The sequence below is a fragment of the Artibeus jamaicensis genome, unplaced genomic scaffold (genome assembly GCF_021234435.1).
Source record: "Artibeus jamaicensis isolate MK-2021 breed Jamaican fruit bat unplaced genomic scaffold, CSHL_Jam_final contig_402, whole genome shotgun sequence".
NCBI classification, from domain to species: Eukaryota; Metazoa; Chordata; class Mammalia; order Chiroptera; family Phyllostomidae; genus Artibeus; species Artibeus jamaicensis.
Window position 1 is genome coordinate 7,376,121 of NW_026521818.1, and position 18,042 is coordinate 7,394,162.

Below are 18,042 nucleotides of genomic sequence, written 5' to 3' on the forward strand. Positions count from 1 at the left end.
ACACACATTTTAAACTAATTACTATGTAGATAGGCAAGTAGAGACATATATACACAGTATTAGCAAAATATGTATTTTTGATGTATATATAGTCATATATGTAACAAATATATGAACGAGTGGAAATTCTCATAATCTTCCTTGACCTGCTAAATTAAAGGATCCCACCTTCCTAATTCCATCATCTCATAGACTACTTATACTATCATTTGATAATTATTAGTTTATTGTCTGTCACTTCCATTCAGAGTTGCCAGATAGATACTCCTTAAATTTATATTTCAGGTAATGAATAATTTTTTACTATGTGTTTCCAAATATTGCATGTGACATTCACAAGCTAAATTTTTTTTTATCTGAAATTAAAAAAAAAAGAAACACTGGGCATCTTGTTGTTATTTTTTGCTAAATCTGGTAACTCTACTACCCCTACTGAATGAGTATCTTGGATGTAGCATAGTGCTTCCCGGGCACATAGTAGGAGCCTACGCCTGATTACTGAATGAATGAACGAAGAAAGGATTGAACACAATAATCAGTGCCTGAGTAGGGGTATGAGTAAGAGCCCCCCCGGTGCTGAGGGTGGATGAGGACAGAAGATGATCCGGAGGACCCGCTGGGTCGGGAGCATTTGAGTGAGCTGCAGCCACCTGGAGGCGAGGGGCAGCCAGCGCGCTGAGGTCACTGGCGCCGGCGGCTCTGGTGACGTCAGCACGCCTGCTGTCTCCGCCGCGCCAAGCTTTTCGGGGAGCCGGTGCTGCCTGTGTTTGTTGTGGTGATTGATTGGGGCTTTCTGGTGGCTTCGGCCCAGGGCGCCGTCGGTGGAGCCGTCAGGTCCCGGGGGTTGCCTCGGAAGTCCGCTGTCCCTCTCCTTGGCCGTCAGCCCGCAGGCCTGGCTGCTTCTCGGCGGGGTGACCATCTCCTCAGGGCCATGTCCAGGCCTAGCAGCGTCTCCCCGCGGCCACCGGCTCCGGGCGGCGGCTGCGGTGGTGGCGGCCCGGCTCAGTGTGGCCCTGGGGGCGGTGCCCGGGCCAAGGGGCTAAAGGACGTGCGCATAGACGAGGAGGTGAAGATCGCAGTCAATATCGCTCTGGAGCGCTTCCGATATGGGGACCAGAAAGGTGAGGCTCCCGACAAGGACCCCGCCGGCTGCCCCGCGACCCCACACCCGCAGCCCCGTGCGGAGGCGCTGCCTCCGACGGGGGTGGGAGGACCCGGGCGGCACCTGGCGGTCCGCGGGAGGGAAGTGCGGCGCCCGGCGGCGCCCTGCCGATCCGTGGGGCTGCGGGCGGCACTGGCGTGGCATCAGAGGTGGAAGACGCAGTTTGCGCTTTGGCCGGAGGCGTTTCGTTTTCCCAGGGAGAGGCTTTGGGCGATTCAGCCACGGTGTTTAAGCAGCGATAAGCCTTTACTTTTTTTTTTTTTTAAAGAAAGTTGTGCTAGCCTTACATGAGTCACATTTAAGCTACACAAGAAGAGCGGAAGGAAATTAAATAAATGCACCAGCAGTGTGTAGTGCTTTGAATCCTCGAACCTTGGCACTTAAAAAAATAAAACTTGCTTTGGTAGACGGAGGGTCTTGCCAGTCTCCTAAGGTTAGAGAGCTACTCGTCTTGGGTCCCACAGTGCAGACCTAGGCTCATTCCGATTCGTTGGCCTTAAGTAGGGGACCCCTAACTCTGGAAGCTTACAGCCCAAAATTGGGAGTGAGCTGGACGGAGTGATATTGAACTTATTTTAAACAAAGGTACAGCCTCAGCAATAAGTAACAACAAGTCCAGCTTGAGCTAGTGAGAAAGGGGGTCTCTACAGCTGTGAAGGCAAAGACCGTGGAGTTTGATGTGGAGCATTCAGAATGCTTGAGCACACCTCACCGTGGAAGGAAATAAACACTGTGTTCATTAAGCAAGTGAGGACTAAGTTAAAACAGTGAAATATGTCCATCAGTTACTGTACCAACTCAAGATTCTAGTGAAAATAAGTAGAATCTTTGCTGGACCATTAGAGTCCTTTACATAGATTTAATTTTTTAAATATTGTAATAGACTTGATTTTTATTAATTTCGTTAATATAACATATCACAATTTTATTATAACATGATATTTAATTTTTATTTATATCATAATTTTATTATATCAATACTAGACATTCAGTGGTTATTGAATATCTACTTTTCACATAAAATGTAATTTGTATGCTTATGTTTTTTATGTTTTATATTTATGTATGCATATTGAAGCACCTTGAAAGAAAATAGCCTGTTCCCAAGTGGTACTTTGTGTATTTTTTTTTTCCTTGTAGAAATGGAATTTCCTTCTTCTTTGACCAGTACTGAACGAGCCTTTATTCATCGATTGAGTCAGTCTCTTGGTTTGGTCTCTAAAAGTAAAGGGTAAGCTGGTAGCTTTTCTTATTTAAAGAAAAATATTTACCAAAATTAGAGAAATGTTTCTGACTATATTTACATTGTTATTACTATTTTAGGTTTACATCCTTAATTATATAGTGTATAGATAAACTGATTTGTGTCTATACTTTTCCACCTGTGTCCCCCGTTCTTTTTTGTTGTTGTTGTTGTTTTTCCTAAGGATGAAAAAGGTAAACTTTAAGATGTAAGAAAAAATAGTTTAAAAACTAAAATTGCTTGAGAAAAATATTTTCATATTTCATTGAAACTAAATCTCCTATTTTTTTCTTAAGAGTGATGGACAAAAGATAGTAAGAATAATTATTTATAGAACTTCTCTCTCTTAATGTTACTGTACTGTAATGGTGAGCACTAGAACACACATTGATTGTTTTCTTTCCTACCAACTCAGGAATCCGATGATTAGAGCCAGTTAAATAAAATGGAATAGGAGGAAACAGTACATATTTTTTTTGACAGTCACTCATCAATATTGGGAAAGGTCATTTTTAGCCATACGAATTGAAGAAGTCTAAAATTCTATGGAGCTCTTTCATTTTGAGGTTAACATATAGCAGGGTTTCTCCCACATATATTGGAGCTATTTTTATTTGGACTGGATAATTCTTTATTTTGGAGGGCTGTTTTCTGCACTGTAAGATGTTTAAGCCTTTACTACTATAGATAGCAGTAACACCTCCATCCCTAGTTGTGACAACCAAAAATGGCTCTCTGGTCATTACCAGAATGTTACCTGGGGAGCAAAATTGCCCCTGGTTAAGAACCATAGAGAGGGAGGAAAAAGAGATAACATTTCAGCTTACTAGTTTTTAGATTAAAAGGAGGAAAACAATACTTTATTAAATAATAAATTATAATTACTTTTAATAAGTATATATTAATAAATAAATAGTAGGAGGGTTCTAAAGTGAAATTAGCTTAGGTGGGTATGTCTTGCATATGAATGGCCACCATAGTGATACATTACTGACCGGGGATTTCGTTCAGGTGAATGTGCATTTTGAACATCACTGAGCCAGTGCTAGAACAGTGGCTAGGTTCCTGAACACCCCCATACTATAGTCCTCTGAATAGGTGAAATACTGCACTTGGAAATAAAAATACGGTACAGGGGAATAATCTTTTATCCAAAAACACCTGGATCAAGTAGGTGTTGCGATTCAGATTTTTCTGATTTTAAAAAGGTATTAGGGTATATTTGCAATATGTGACATAATACCCCTAATATGGTATAGGGATAATGTGATCACCTTTAATCACATTAATATATCTACTGGAAAATATGTGAATATTCACACTAAGATAAATAAAGCCTAGAAATAGCTATGTCAATTTAAGTTGCTGCAGACTTAACAAAGAAATTTCTCAGAGCTGTTTGGATTTAAGAGTTTCAGATAAGAGGTTGCGAACCTGCACTAGAAAACCTCTGTTATAAATGCACAGTTCTGCAGCTGTAACCACAGAAATGTCTGTGGTTAAATGAATTTTGAATTCTGAAGAGTTAACTTAGAAATGACAGTTAGAAATTACTCTTAGAAAAGCAGTCTATTAGAATAGATTACCTCTTCTTCTGTTCAGTACCATCCCATCATTTATGGGATGGTCCAGAATGGAGAAATATCTGGGGAAGGGGCAAGCAAGAAAAGTTACCAGGACAAAAAAAGGGATAAAGAAACACTAAAGAGACAGAGAGTGAGGAGAAAGGAAAAGAGATGCTAAGGGAAGCAAGGCACTCTTCCTACTTACCCAGTCCCTAATACCAATATTCACTGCTCCACAATAGCTCTTACGACATTTCCTGGCTTTTTCTCCTTCCCTTTTTAAGTTAGCAAACGTAGTACAAAGTTTATCTAGTGGTCCTTGTGATTTTCTAATGCTTTTTCTTCTTTTCACATTTATGAAGACCTACCTCACTTTAAATATACTTCTTAAATCTTTTATTTAAGTTATATGAGAATTTGCACCTCACGTACTTCATGGGTTTTTCTGTTCAACATTGAGTAAAGATTTTTTTTTGTAATCTCCTAGTATTAACTTCATTAATTTAGGGAGATAGTTTTTCTGCTTTTTAAATTTTGTGCCTGGTAGTATTGTTCCTTAATACATATTTGTGAGAGAACCTGGTGTAGAGGGAAGGTCAGGAAACTTCTCTCACTGCCTCATTCTCTAGCTTTGTTCAAGTCCCTTAAACTGTAAAGGCCCATTTTCTTAAATGTAAAATATAAAGGAGTTAATTTCTTTGTTTTAGTTAAGATTCTGTGATTATTTTGAGCTGCTTCTAAGGTTTTAAAAATAGATTCTAGGCTCACTGTGTGATAATTTATAATTTTTTTCTCATCACTTTTTAAAAAATCTCCCTTTTGTCAAAATGAAGCCATGTATTTTGGGTTTTGTTTTTCATCTCCTCCAAAAGGGTTGAATTTACTTTGCAATTAATTACTTTTTATACTTGCTCATCTTTTGGTGAAAACGCTATTTTTGGAGTAACACCTGCATTTTGTGTGTGTTCTGTAGTATATCCTAAAGATTTTTGGGGGATTCTCTCATAACAAAAATGTCACCTCAGAATTTTGGTTTTAAAAGCATACTTTTATGAACAAAACAAAATTTCTTTTTTATTTTTCTTAGTCCAAGTTAGAAAAAATAAAATTTACAAAATGAACTTTGTTGAAAACTTGTGGAAGATAAAGTAAATATGAAAGTAAATTTTCCAAGTATAGGTTTCTTAACCTGTTATTGCTGAAATTACTGCTTAATAGGTATCCAAGTGCTCTCTCTACTCACCCTGACCAGGAGGCTCCACCCTGCACGAAAGCCTCCTTTTCAGACTTGAGTTATTTACTGCCTTCCTTGCCTTTTGCCAGGGAGGGTTGCATGCTCCACTTCTCTATTTTCCCCTAGCTAAAATAGGAAAAATGGGGTAAGAGTGGTGAACTCTTCAGTGAATTTTTAGACATTCCTTGAAAGGAAAACCCTACGGTGCACAATAATAATAGTAACCTCAGGTAACATTTATTATGGGTTCTTGTGTAACAGGCATGTTCTAGGTGTTTTAAGTAGATTATCATTTAATCCTCACAATAGTCTTAAACATGGTAAGCTGTATTATTAACATCTGGTATCTGTGTAACAGATGAAGCAATTCCAGCTTGGAGAGATTAATTTTCTCAGGATCACACAGCTAGAGCAAGTGGCAGAGCCAGGATTTGAACATAGTTAATGTTTAATTAATTTTTGATGTTCAAAGTGAGTTCATAGCAATGTCCTGGGAGCTGTGAGTAGTCACAGAAAGAACTACAAATATAGTGTCCATGACATGAAAGCAGCTGTGTTTAGTGACACAGTTAACTGGTTGGTTCATTAATTTCTAGGTATTCATAAAAAAAGTACAAATTAGTATGATATAAGCTTTAATAAATTTGCAATTTTATATTATAGTATTGGGGAGAAAATGGTTTGGAGTTAGATCTTTTCATTTATCTGCCTAACAGAAGTATAAGTGAAGGAGATATGAAATTAAGCATTTACTAGGCATCAAACTCAAATGTGTGTTATTTTTTTAGAAATGTTAGCTCCATGGTGGCCTTGAGCTTTCTGTGTAGTCATCTTAGGTTTTGGCTCTTTAGCTGACTGTTTACAGACTTGGAAAGTGAGGAATAGTGATTCATATGGTTGTATTTGAGTATCTTAAATATTCAGTAACATGCTGTGTAAATTGGTAAACATTAGTATTAAAATTGCACCAAATTTGATTAGTTAGGGCAGATCATTTTTTCTTTCAAAGGAAGAAGACGTTGAAATGCCAATACTTCATCGTAGCATGTATTGATTACTTTTACCTTTTAAATTTATGATGTTCTTATGTGTAATTTTCATACATTTTTTTCTTTTTAAAAATTGCATATGGGGCTTGCATTTTATTATTTTTAAAAGTTCATATGAAGTTCAGTTATCTAGCAGCTCTTACATCTTGTAGCTAGTTTCTAGTTAATTTTAGTTTGTAAAGGAGACTCTTAACAGTTTTCATCAAAGCATGGTGTCAGTTACTTTGGAATGAAAGAATAATGAAATCTCAGTGTGTCAGTTTACACAGTGGGGCAAATCTCTGATGTACTGAATGTTTCCTTCTTCACATTGAAAAGGTGAATATTTTACCAAAAACTTTACTAGTCTTTTTATTATGTATCAGTGTCACTGTGGTGTTGAGTGTGGTAGGAATGAGCACTAATAGCCACAAGTAAAATATTTTACTGAAACATCAAAAAACTATCAAGTTGATGTTATCTTTCTGCCCTACCATCCATGTTCAAATTGAGTTCAGTAAATTTTAAATGCTGATGGCTAAGCACTCATACCTGCTTCATATGAATTATTTTTATACATACATTAAAAATGTATTTATGTATATATAAATAATTACATAAAAATTTAATACAAAATGTATTATTATTAGGCATTTTCATTATTAGGAAAGTTTCAGTCTGACACATTATTTTAGTTGTGAGCTTATTGAGGAAAGAGTATATTTTTTTCAGTTTTGCAGTCCCACCTTCTAGCATAGTGCCTAGCAGACAGTAGGTGCTTGATATATGATGCGTGACTGACTGAATGAATAAAGGAATTAAAAAATTAGTGAAAGGTTGAAACTAGGAAAAGTTTTCTGAGATGATTTTTAAGAAAATAAAAGCATCTTGGAGGCGACAGAAATTAGAGATTTTAAAATGAACTAGTATGCAGTGTCAGAAAAGTACAATGATTTACTTTTGTATTGCTAGTTAGTTGAAGCAGTATTACTAGTTGAACAAAAATCTCCTAACCCTTCTTTTTCTAGTGCTCATTTCAGCACAGTTCCTGCCTTATGTAGTTAAAATTTTATGAAGTAAATGGCACAGAAGGAGAATGAATGAGTATATAGCAGTTGCTGAAGTTTCAGAATGGTCTGTGTACAGAGAACATCTCTAGAATCAATAATTCCAATTTACCTTGGAAATAATTTCTAGATCAGGTTAAATTTAATTATTTCATCTTTATGCCATCATTTATGAATCACTAAGCACTAGTTAAGGAGTAGATGACAGCATAGGAAGGTTATAATTCATTAAAGAATTCCAGAAGTTATAAATGTTGGTAAATTGAAAGCCTCACTTACGTGATTTAGACAGCTAAAACTGTATAGGTTAATCCCCAGTTTTGTCTTATAGCATTCTTACAGTGAAAATGTTGAAAATGTTAAATCTAATGAAAATTAGGAAAATTATACATGTAATTTTCATTGTATTTGTGGCTATGTGGCTCATTTCTATAATATAAGGGTCACATTAACAAATGATAAAATATTTAATAAATATTTTGGGTAAAAGTTTTTATTTTTTCACTATAATAATAGCTTTCATTCATTTAGTGCCTACTCTGTAACAAATACTGCTCTTCCCATGCATTACCTTATTTAATCATAAGCATAGTCATTTGAGGCAGGTATTATTACTGTTATTTTGGGCTCAGATCTATTGAATAATATGCTTACAGTCCCACAGCTAGGAAGTGGTAGAGCTGGGATTCAAATCCATGTTGGTGTGCTATTTACTAGTACTACTTTGAGCTATATTATAGACATGTATTATTAAATCATTCAAAACATATGTAAAGACTTCCTGTGTGTTTAAACATGGTCGTCCTGGACCAGTTGAAGACACAAATATACCTACATCAGATAATTGGAGAACAGTTATGAATCTTCATTGCCTTACCTTTGAAGGCTAGATCCAGAAGCTTTAAAAAATTTTTTTTCCCAGTTTACATCTGAAGATTCTTATCAGTAATGCCGATTTATGCTTTTTTGGTCCAGCCACTAAACTTGGCTCTCTTAACAGGTTTTTATGGGAGTGTGACCTTACCAGTATAGTGGATACATTCAGTGGGATATATTAGTCTGAACGGTGAACCATAACTTTCTTATCACTTTTAGATTCTACTGTTCAGATTGTTTTAATTTTCCCTCTGTATGCTTCCCAGCATGAACTAACTGTTGATGTTTCATATACCATGAAGTCTGCTAAGACAAATCTTAGCATTTGTGGGTAAGTAAGCACTTTTAGTGATTTAAAGTTGGATTTGCAGCATTTTGAAATTTTAATTGAAAGTGGTTTTGTGGCCACTCTAGCACCCAAATCCTGTTTAATTGAGCTTTTTGAAATTTTCAGCATTGTCTCCCAAATAATTTTGATTTTTTTTAATGTTTTGCTTTAGATGTGTTTTCTAAGTAGGCATACATTGTATGTGAACAAATTGACTATGTATAGTAAATAAATGATTTTTATTAATATTCAGAAAGGGAGCAAATAGATACCTAACTGTGAAGAAGAAAGATGGATCAGAAACAGCTCATGCAATGATGACCTGTAATTTGACTCATAATACAAAACATGCTGTTAGGAGCCTAATTCAAAGATTTCCTGTCACCAATAAAGAACGTACTGAACTTCTGCCTAAAACAGAAAGAGGAAATGTGTTTGCGGTTGAAGCTGGTATGTATTTTCTGGGGAGCTTCTGTGTTTATCTTATTATTTGATGACTTGTTCTTTTTTCATTTTAAATTTACATTTAAGAACTAAGAGGAAATAAGATTTCCCAATTTGAATAGCTTATTGAAATGATTAAGAATTACAAAAATTTTGAAATGAAATGCAATGTATTTATTGAGCACTTACTATGTGCTAGGCAGTATATTAAACTCTTTAAATAGGGCTTCATAGCAACCCTTGCAAGCTAAGAGTTTCCCATCTCACAGGTGAACAAACTGGGGTTCAGAGAAGTTAAATAATTTGTTTCAGACCAGTCAACAAGCCAATACACTGCACAGCTGGGATTTGAATATAAGATCTACGCTATCCTATATCACGCTGCTACGGCATGCTAATGAATAAGATTCGGAATTAGATTTAGCTTGTGGTAAGAGATAGAACAGAGTCTTCAGTACATTAATTTGCTGAAGGTTATATAAATAATATATTTAGGTTATAAAATTAAGTTGTAATTTTACTATTTGAAAAAATAAGTTTCCCAGTGAGAAAATTATTATTTAAAGTGATGGAATCTACCTAATTTTCAGTGTATTGAAGTAGGTTTGCAGGAGACAGAAAACACGTGATACTACATATCAAGGAATTTTAAGTTTTAAATACACACACACACAAATATTTTGAATTTTGTGAAAAATGGCTCTTTTTTATTCCTGTCTGTTTAGGTAAGTAAGTGTAGATGTTGGCTAAAACGCTCAGTTAGGGAATTTATTAAGCTTTAGGACCTTATATTTACACATAATATTCTGTTCATTTACATAATCTTATATGTTTAACTTAAACATATAGGATATTTTTTTCATAACGTGTTTTCACTTTGTACATAACAGACTACAAATATAATGCACATTGTTTTCTACTATGAAATTTCAGTTTTCTGTGTCATTACTAGTAGAAACAAGTCTGAAAGTCATTTTCAGATATTAAATCATGTTTTTTTTTAATGGTTATTGAATGATTGATTTTTGTTCATTTGTAAACATTACACACCAGAAATACTTTTGAGAAATTTGCTAATTGATACTGAAGTATAGGAGTACAACAGTTAAGGCATTGCTTGGTAACTTCATGTAGACTGAGTAGAGAAGAAATAGTTGAATAAAATTACATTAGAAATTACTTGTTTTAACACTTTTTAATGTTGATCATAATTTTTTCTTTTATTTATTTTCAAAGAAAATCGGGAAATGAGCAAAACAAGTGGGCGACTCAACAATGGCATACCTCAGATTCCAGTGAAAAGAGGGGAATCCGAATTTGATTCTTTCAGGCAGTCTCTGCCAGTGTTTGAAAAACAGGAAGAAATTGTTAAAATAATTAAGGAAAACAAAGTAGTTTTGATTGTAGGAGAAACTGGGTCTGGAAAGACTACACAGGTTTGTTTCTTTGTTGTTTACAGAGGAAAAAATATTTTAGCCCATTGGACAGTTTTGTATTACATTTATACTATGTGTATTTAAACAAAAACAGACAAAGGAACTTCTGGTTATGTCAGTGGTTATTTCAGAAGTAAATTATTGCTGGGGGTATGTTTTAAGACTTTGTAGAAAGGAAATGTTTTAAAATATTTATTTTAAAATAGTGTATTGTATCTTCATTTAAACGGAGGTGAGGATGTGATTTGGCATCAAGGGAAGAAACGTGCCCTTGGGCCTTCAGTTCAAGTTCCAGTTTCCTCATTTATTGGGTGTAAAGTTTTAGTCTGGTTTTATAACCTCTGTGAGCCAGAGTTTTCATTTGTAAAATAATAATTGCTACTATTCAAGATGAAATTTAGAGATGGGTACAAGGTGCCTACTATATAGTGTTTTATAAATAACAGCCAAGTTAAAAGCGAAACTAATGATAATGACAAAAAATGTTGATACATAGTTGACTGTAGAATAGAATTAATGTGTTTGACTTGGATGTTTAGAATCAAAGTTCTTTATTATCATGACATCTTATACATTAGGGTGATAGTTTAGAAGTAAGAGTGAGTGGTACAGTGATAGGACTTTTTCTTGGTTATGTTCTTTAACATGTTAGTATGTTACAGTAGTAAGATTACTTTGCTTTTGATAGTGTTTCAAATATAATAGCTAATATAATTTTACATTATTTTCTTTTATGGACAAATAAATTTACTTTTGACAATTGCTTGAGATTTCCTTTGGATGTATTGGTTGGTTTAATAGTCAATAATAAAGGCAAGTTGATAAGAGAGGTTGACTATAAACTTTACAAATTACTTATTTTAAGACTTAACCATTTTCCCAGAAGTGTAACTGTTTATCCCTAAAACTTGATCCTGTAAAACTAAATAATTAAAAACATGATAAAAATTTTATCTGGAGATAACATGTAAGGTATTTCTTTAGCATGAGTTCTTTTCTTATCAAGTGAAATTCCATAGAGTCCAGTCTGTCCAGATATCTTAGATTGTTTTAGTATTATAGTAAGGTTTGCCAGTAAGTGTAAACTGTAGCGCTTTTAATATTGAATAGAGATTTTGAAAACCTTGGTAAATATAATAAGTATATTTTATATAAATATTTGAATGTCCTTGATACTAATATTTGTACATTGGAGTTATGTATGCCTATTTTTATAATTGTGTATATTATTTTACTAGGTCTGAAAGGATACTTGAGAATTTAATGAAGAATTTAATGTTATACTCTTTGATTTTCAAGAAGAAACTATTAACCTAATAGGTTTAAATTTGATAAATAATTGTATCTTAATTGAGGAGTTAAAGTGAAATTACTAATGTTTTTGGTCTATGAAATGTAAATGTTATAGAATTTAAAGTTAATGTCATTGGCCAGTTTCATATTGCTTTAGTAGCATTAGAAAATTGAGTGTCTTGAATTTTCATATTTATTATTCACATTTATTATGTAAAATTCAAGCGTTATAGAAAATAGTATAGAGGCAGTGAAAGGTTTCTAATTCTCTTGCCACACTGTGATCTTCCCTGCTGTATTGACCTAAACTTGGAACATATATTTGTTTTGTTTTTTTTTTAAGAGAAGATTTTATTTTTTTATTTTTGGAGAGAGAAAGAGAAACATTGATGTGTGCAAGAAACATCTACCAGTGTCTCTTGCACGCCACTAGCTGGGGACCTGGGCCACAACAGAGGCATGTGCCCTGACTGGGAATTGAACTGGCAACCTTTCATTTTGCCAGATGATGCCCAATCCACTCAGCCCCACTAAGTTTCTGTAGCACCTGGGCCTATCTCTGGAATTTTTGTTAAATATCTTTAATTCTATATTTGCAATGATATCCCACCTTTTGCTTTTTGTAGCTTTGTAGTACGTAGCACAGTATTCCCAATTGTTTTTTCTTTCTAAATATTTCTTAGCTTGTGTACATTTGTGCTTCTGGGTAAAGCAGTCAAATTAAAAAAAATTTCAGAGTCTAAGACATGCATGAAAAGATTTTTTTTTCACTCGTAGTTAAAGAAATGAAATCAGAACAATTTTATTTTTCAGATATTAGATTAGCAGAAATTAAAAAATGGATGATATTGAGTATTTACATAGGTGTTGGGAAAACAACACCTACTTTGTTGATAGTGTAAATTGTTATAGAGGGAAATTTCATAATTTTTCTGTCCAAATTTAATTTATGCTATTACTTGGACTATACAAAAGTATGTTACACTAGATTTTCACATAGCACTAGTAATAGCAAGCAACAACATTAATAATAACAAACAAAAAAAACCCTGGAAGTTACTTAAGTGTAGTTATATTTGTTAAATTATAGCACATCTATAAGATGGAATGTAAACTAATAAATGGATTAGGTAATCTGATATGTTAAGTGAAATTTATAAATTACAAACATACAGTAATAACTTTGTGTGATAAAAACATGTTTATATACACAAATATTCTAAATCGTGTAAATATTTTTTTCCCTGAAAGAGTTCATAAGAAACTTAACAGTAGTTACTTTTTTGGAGAGGACTGCTGGTAGTGGTAGGAGTGGGAAGACTTACTTTTATTTTTAGATATTTCTGACTTGTTTGAATTTATTAATAGAAAAGAGTCTGCAATGCTTATATTAGGCTATTTTTGTGTTTTAATTTTTTTATCAATTTTTTTAGAGAGATGGGAAGGGAGGAAGAAGTAGAGGGAGAGAAACATTGATGTTTGAGAGATACACCAATTGGTTGCCACTTGCACACCCACCACTGGGGACCTGGCCTGCAGCCCAGGCCTGTGTCCTGGCTGGGAATCCAACTGGTGACCTTTTAGTTGCAGGATGATACCCAACCCACTGAGCTACACCAGTTGGGGTATTTTTGTGTTTTTCACTATTAAAAACTCCCGGTGGGATTTTGATTGTTGTTTCATTGACCTTACAGAATAATTTGGAGAGAATTGACGTGGTTTTAACATTGATTATATACATTCAAGAATGTCATATTTATTTATATATTCAGATCTTTTATGCTTTCATTAGCATTTTGTACTCTTTCTTTTTAAATATATTTGATTATTTATTTTTATTATATGTTCATGAATATTTCATGTATGATTTATAATTAATTATTACTATTATTTATAATTAATTCTTTTAAAATTGTTTTATTTCACTGTCCTAGTTTGGCCATTAAGTACTCCTCCCGGTTGGTTCTTGTGTCTTTGGCATGACTCCACATCACTCACCTCCTCCTTAGTTCCTGGCCCCACAAGATGTTTCAAGTAGATTTTCAACAAGATCTTTCTTTTTTAAATTACATTTTCTAGCTGATTATTAGCAGTTACATGAAAGTTGTCAATTTTATGATTATATCTGGACATGTTACAGAATTGGATTTTCCAGGTATATAATCATGTTATTTTATAGTACTTTAAAACTTGTGTTTCAGATTCCTCAGTTCCTGTTAGATGATTGCTTTAAAAATGGTATCCCCTGCCGTATATTTTGTACTCAGCCAAGACGATTAGCGGCTATTGCTGTGGCTGAAAGAGTTGCTGCGGAGAGAAGAGAAAGGATTGGTCAAACAATTGGGTATCAGATACGACTAGAAAGCAGGTAAGGACAATTCTTCAGTAGCCTATCTTTTATCATTAGAGAGGGTAAATGTTTGTTTCACCAAATAGGGAGACTATGTTAAGTTAAAAAGATGATTATTCCCAATAGTACTAATTCTATGACAGGACATTGAGACCATGTCTAAACTTACTGAGATTTTTAATTAATAGTTGAGAAAGAGTTTGGGTCATAGATACAGTTTTCTCATTTATAAAATGGGACTAATAAAAGCATCTAGGGCACTGGTTTGATGTGATGTTTATAATAAGCACTCAATAAATATTAGTGACTGAACTGATTATTATTAGTGGTAGTACTAGTAGTACTTCCTTCATCGGCAGTACTGTTTCTTTGCTTTAATGGTTTGGATACAGTGGTTTAAAAAGTTGATCCCTTGTATGATATACTTTTGTACCCAAGCAAAAAGTATGTAAGGTCTTCAAAAAAGTCTGTTTATGGTTCTTTAACAAAATAATCACTTAAATAATAAAGGCTGTTAGTAATAAAAATTTTGTGAGGTTGTCAGGCATAAAATAAGTATTTGACATAAATTGCCAATAAAGCATACATATATTATTATGTTAGTAACTTAAAGTAACATTTGTTAAAGTACATATAAGACTAGCATTTAATGTGATCATGTTTTAATTATATATAATGTTTGTAATTGTGCACATTATTTTGATTTTTTAAAAAGGGTTTCTCCAAAGACACTTCTGACATTTTGCACCAATGGGGTATTGCTTCGTACCTTGATGGCAGGAGATAGCACATTGTCAGCTGTGACACATGTTATTGTGGTAAGAATATCACTGAATTTGCCATATGTAACTCAGGTTGCTTAAAATTTAAATACATAAGTATATAATTTTTAGAGTAGGTTATAAGTGAGAACCAATTTGTTTTTTCTGAACAGGCTGTTATAATCAAGTTACTTTTATTTTCTGTAATGATTAGAAATAAATATTTTGTATTAAGTAAAGATATTCTTACCATCGGGTTTTATGAGGGAAAATAAAATAAGTAGGTAGTTTTTGAAAAAGTGCTTTTTATATCATAGACACAGGCAACAACAGTGTGGCGACTGCCAGAGGGAAAGGAGGGTGGGAGGAGGTAGAAGGTAAAGGGGGATAAATGGTGATGGAAGGAGACTTGACTTGGGGTGGTGAACACACAATACAATATACAGATGATGTGTTGTAGAATTGTATAACTGATACCTATATAATCTTACTAGCCAATTCACCCCAATAAATTCAATAAATAAAAAAGTTCTTAAAAGTGCTTTTTATGTGTGAAAATGGTACATGCATATACTTTGATAGAGTTCTCTAGAATGGTAAAAGTTTCTTTTTTCCTGTATGATTAGTCATGTGATATCTTTAACTAATGTGTATTTGCCAGCCTTAAGGCATACTTTATGGTCATTTACTTTGAGGTTAAGCTGCTAAATTAACTAGCTGCTGATAAAGAAAGTTAAATGAATTATATCTTATTAAAGAATTATAAGCTTTTATCTAGTTTGTGTCAAAACAATTATAAATTTTATTATTATATTATAATTTATTATAAAATTATTAATAAATTTTATTAACTTGCAGCAAGCAGCTTTTGGAAACTTACTAGTTGTGTGTATTCAAACCAAAGGATGCCCCTAAGCCCTGATGTTAAAAGAAACATGTTTAAATAGATTTTGTCTAGTGTTTTAAAAGGACATTAAGTTAAAATTCACTAATTCAGAATTTAGTTTGTGTGATTTTATATTTGGAAAAAAAAAACAACCAAAGCCAAGCCATAGCAGGGTGTTTATGTCTCATTGTCTCTGAATTGTTCATAGCTCAGAATTTTCACTAAGACTGATGGCCTTGTCTACATTCAATTTGAATTAGTGTAAAACCCAGCAAGCAGTTCCATGATTTTAAAGACTTAGTCATCCATAATGTTTTTTTATTTAAATGTTCCATGGTTTTATTTTGTTTACTGCAGGATGAAGTACATGAAAGGGATCGATTTAGTGATTTTTTACTTACAAAGTTAAGAGATTTGTTGCAAAAGCACCCAACTTTGAAACTAATTCTTTCTAGTGCTGCCTTGGATGTAAATCTCTTTATAAGATATTTTGGAAGTTGTCCAGTGATATATAGTAAGTTAAATTATAAGATTTATTTTAGCATTTTAACCTTTGGGGTGATGATATTTATTATAATCAGATTTGGGGGATGTTCCGAAGTGGAGAGCATGCATTTTCTGTTTCCTCTGATATATACTTAATTATTTATCACTCTATATTTTCATCTTTTTCCATCTATAACTCTTTGCTATTGTGTTGTGAGGTCAATTCTCTAGTCACAAAAGGAAATATTTTTTATTTTGGCCCTCCATTCCCCCTTACATTCTGTGTTATATCTTCCCTTTTATTGCTAGACTCCTTGAAAGATAGTCTACATTCTCTTGTTTACTTCCAGTGTACTTTTGAACATGCTGCCACTTAACTTTTGTCCTTGTCCTTTAATCAAACTTGGTTTTGCTACCAGTCTTTAAAAAAAAAAACCAAAAAATGGTCTTGGGATTGACTATGAAGTGGAGGGCAAGTGGGGAGAAAGGGGGTAAAAGGGAAAAAATTGGGACAGCTATAACAGCATAAACAATAATAAAAAATTATTACATTTATCCTTAAAAATGGAAAAAGTTGTATGTGTTCACCTCAATGATATAGTACAAACATATATAAGAAAAAAGTTCAACATTGTTATTTCACTTTCCTGAGAGATTAGTTGATGTTAAAGCTTAGTGTATATCCTTTCTCACCTTGTCCATAGTCATACAAGATATGCAAATGAATATCATAGTTTCGGGACTATAAGATGCACACCCCCAAATTTGTGAGGGAAATGGGGATGTGCCTTATAGTCCGAATGTAGCTTATCTGGCTTGCTGTGGGGGCGGGGGTGGCGGTGGCCTATGTTATGTTATTACCATATTTTTTGGACCATAAGACACACATAGGTTTTAGAGAAGGAAAATAGAAAAAAAATTTTTGAAGCAAAAAATGTAGTAAAATATTTCATAACATAAATAATGTAATATTTCACCAATGTAAATGTAAAGCTACATTCGGACTATAAGATGCACCCCTGTCTCCTCACAAATTTGGGAGGGAAAAGTGCATCTTATAGTCCGAAAAATACGGTAAATATTTTATATTTATATAAAATGCACACATATACACCAGTGCTCTTATTTCAAGGATAGGTTCCTGAAAATGAACTTGTTGAGTAAAAGAAATATATCTTATTTTTAATTTGAACAGGTTTTGCCATTTTACTTTCTCAAAAGTGTGAAATGATTCACATTTCTGCAGTGCATAAGGCTGTTCATTTGTGATTCTTACTATTATTGTTTTGACACTATTTAATTGCCAAGCCTACTGTTCATAGTTTACACAGAAATCTTAATTACATTTTCTGTGATATTTTCATGATTGGCCCTCTATTTGTGTGTGAGATGCTTAGACCCTATAATTTATTTAACAGCACTGCCTTCTGAGTCTCATTATAACTTGCGATTTATGTGGTCTCCTTTGTTGGGTTTCTTCTCTTGCCTGGTGCTTAAATATTGGTATTTTCTAGGATTATTCCCTTGATGCACTTTTAAAAATTCCTTACTTCCCTTTCTTCCTTCTTTATTTTTTCTCTTCTTTTTCTGATCTGGGCTGCACTCTATGAGGTACTGGAGATGTGCTGTTAGTTTCCCTGCAAGTTCTCATTCATGCCCTTTCTTGGCTTCTGATTTATTTTTTAGACTGATGACTCCTGAATATTTCCAGTTCAGAGTGTTCTCTCCAATTCAGACTGTTCTCCAGAACTTTGGACTCAGATATCTTATAAGCAGCCACTTGTAATATGCCCCAAACTGAATACTTAATGTTTCTACAGAATCTTTTCTTATGTGAAGAAAAAAATTACTAAGATCTTTAGTAATCATACCACTGACCTAGT

The 18,042-nt window shown here is 33.8% G+C and overlaps 1 protein-coding gene across 3 annotated transcripts in view; it reads left to right on the forward strand.

Annotated features, from left to right (window-relative positions):
* The first annotated feature begins 739 nt into the window (after positions 1 to 739).
* YTHDC2 (YTH N6-methyladenosine RNA binding protein C2) overlaps positions 740 to 18,042 on the forward strand; it is a 64,524-nt gene continuing 47,221 nt past the window's right edge. For all 3 annotated transcript variants that reach the window (XM_037167047.2, XM_037167049.2, XM_037167048.2), the window contains exons 1-7: positions 740 to 1,121; positions 2,303 to 2,393; positions 8,757 to 8,953; positions 10,184 to 10,383; positions 13,878 to 14,044; positions 14,742 to 14,844; positions 16,031 to 16,187. In XM_037167047.2, coding sequence (XP_037022942.2) covers positions 932 to 1,121; positions 2,303 to 2,393; positions 8,757 to 8,953; positions 10,184 to 10,383; positions 13,878 to 14,044; positions 14,742 to 14,844; positions 16,031 to 16,187 — 1,105 coding nt within the window. In that variant the 5' untranslated portion in view covers positions 740 to 931. The remainder of the gene's footprint in view (positions 1,122 to 2,302; positions 2,394 to 8,756; positions 8,954 to 10,183; positions 10,384 to 13,877; positions 14,045 to 14,741; positions 14,845 to 16,030; positions 16,188 to 18,042) is intronic.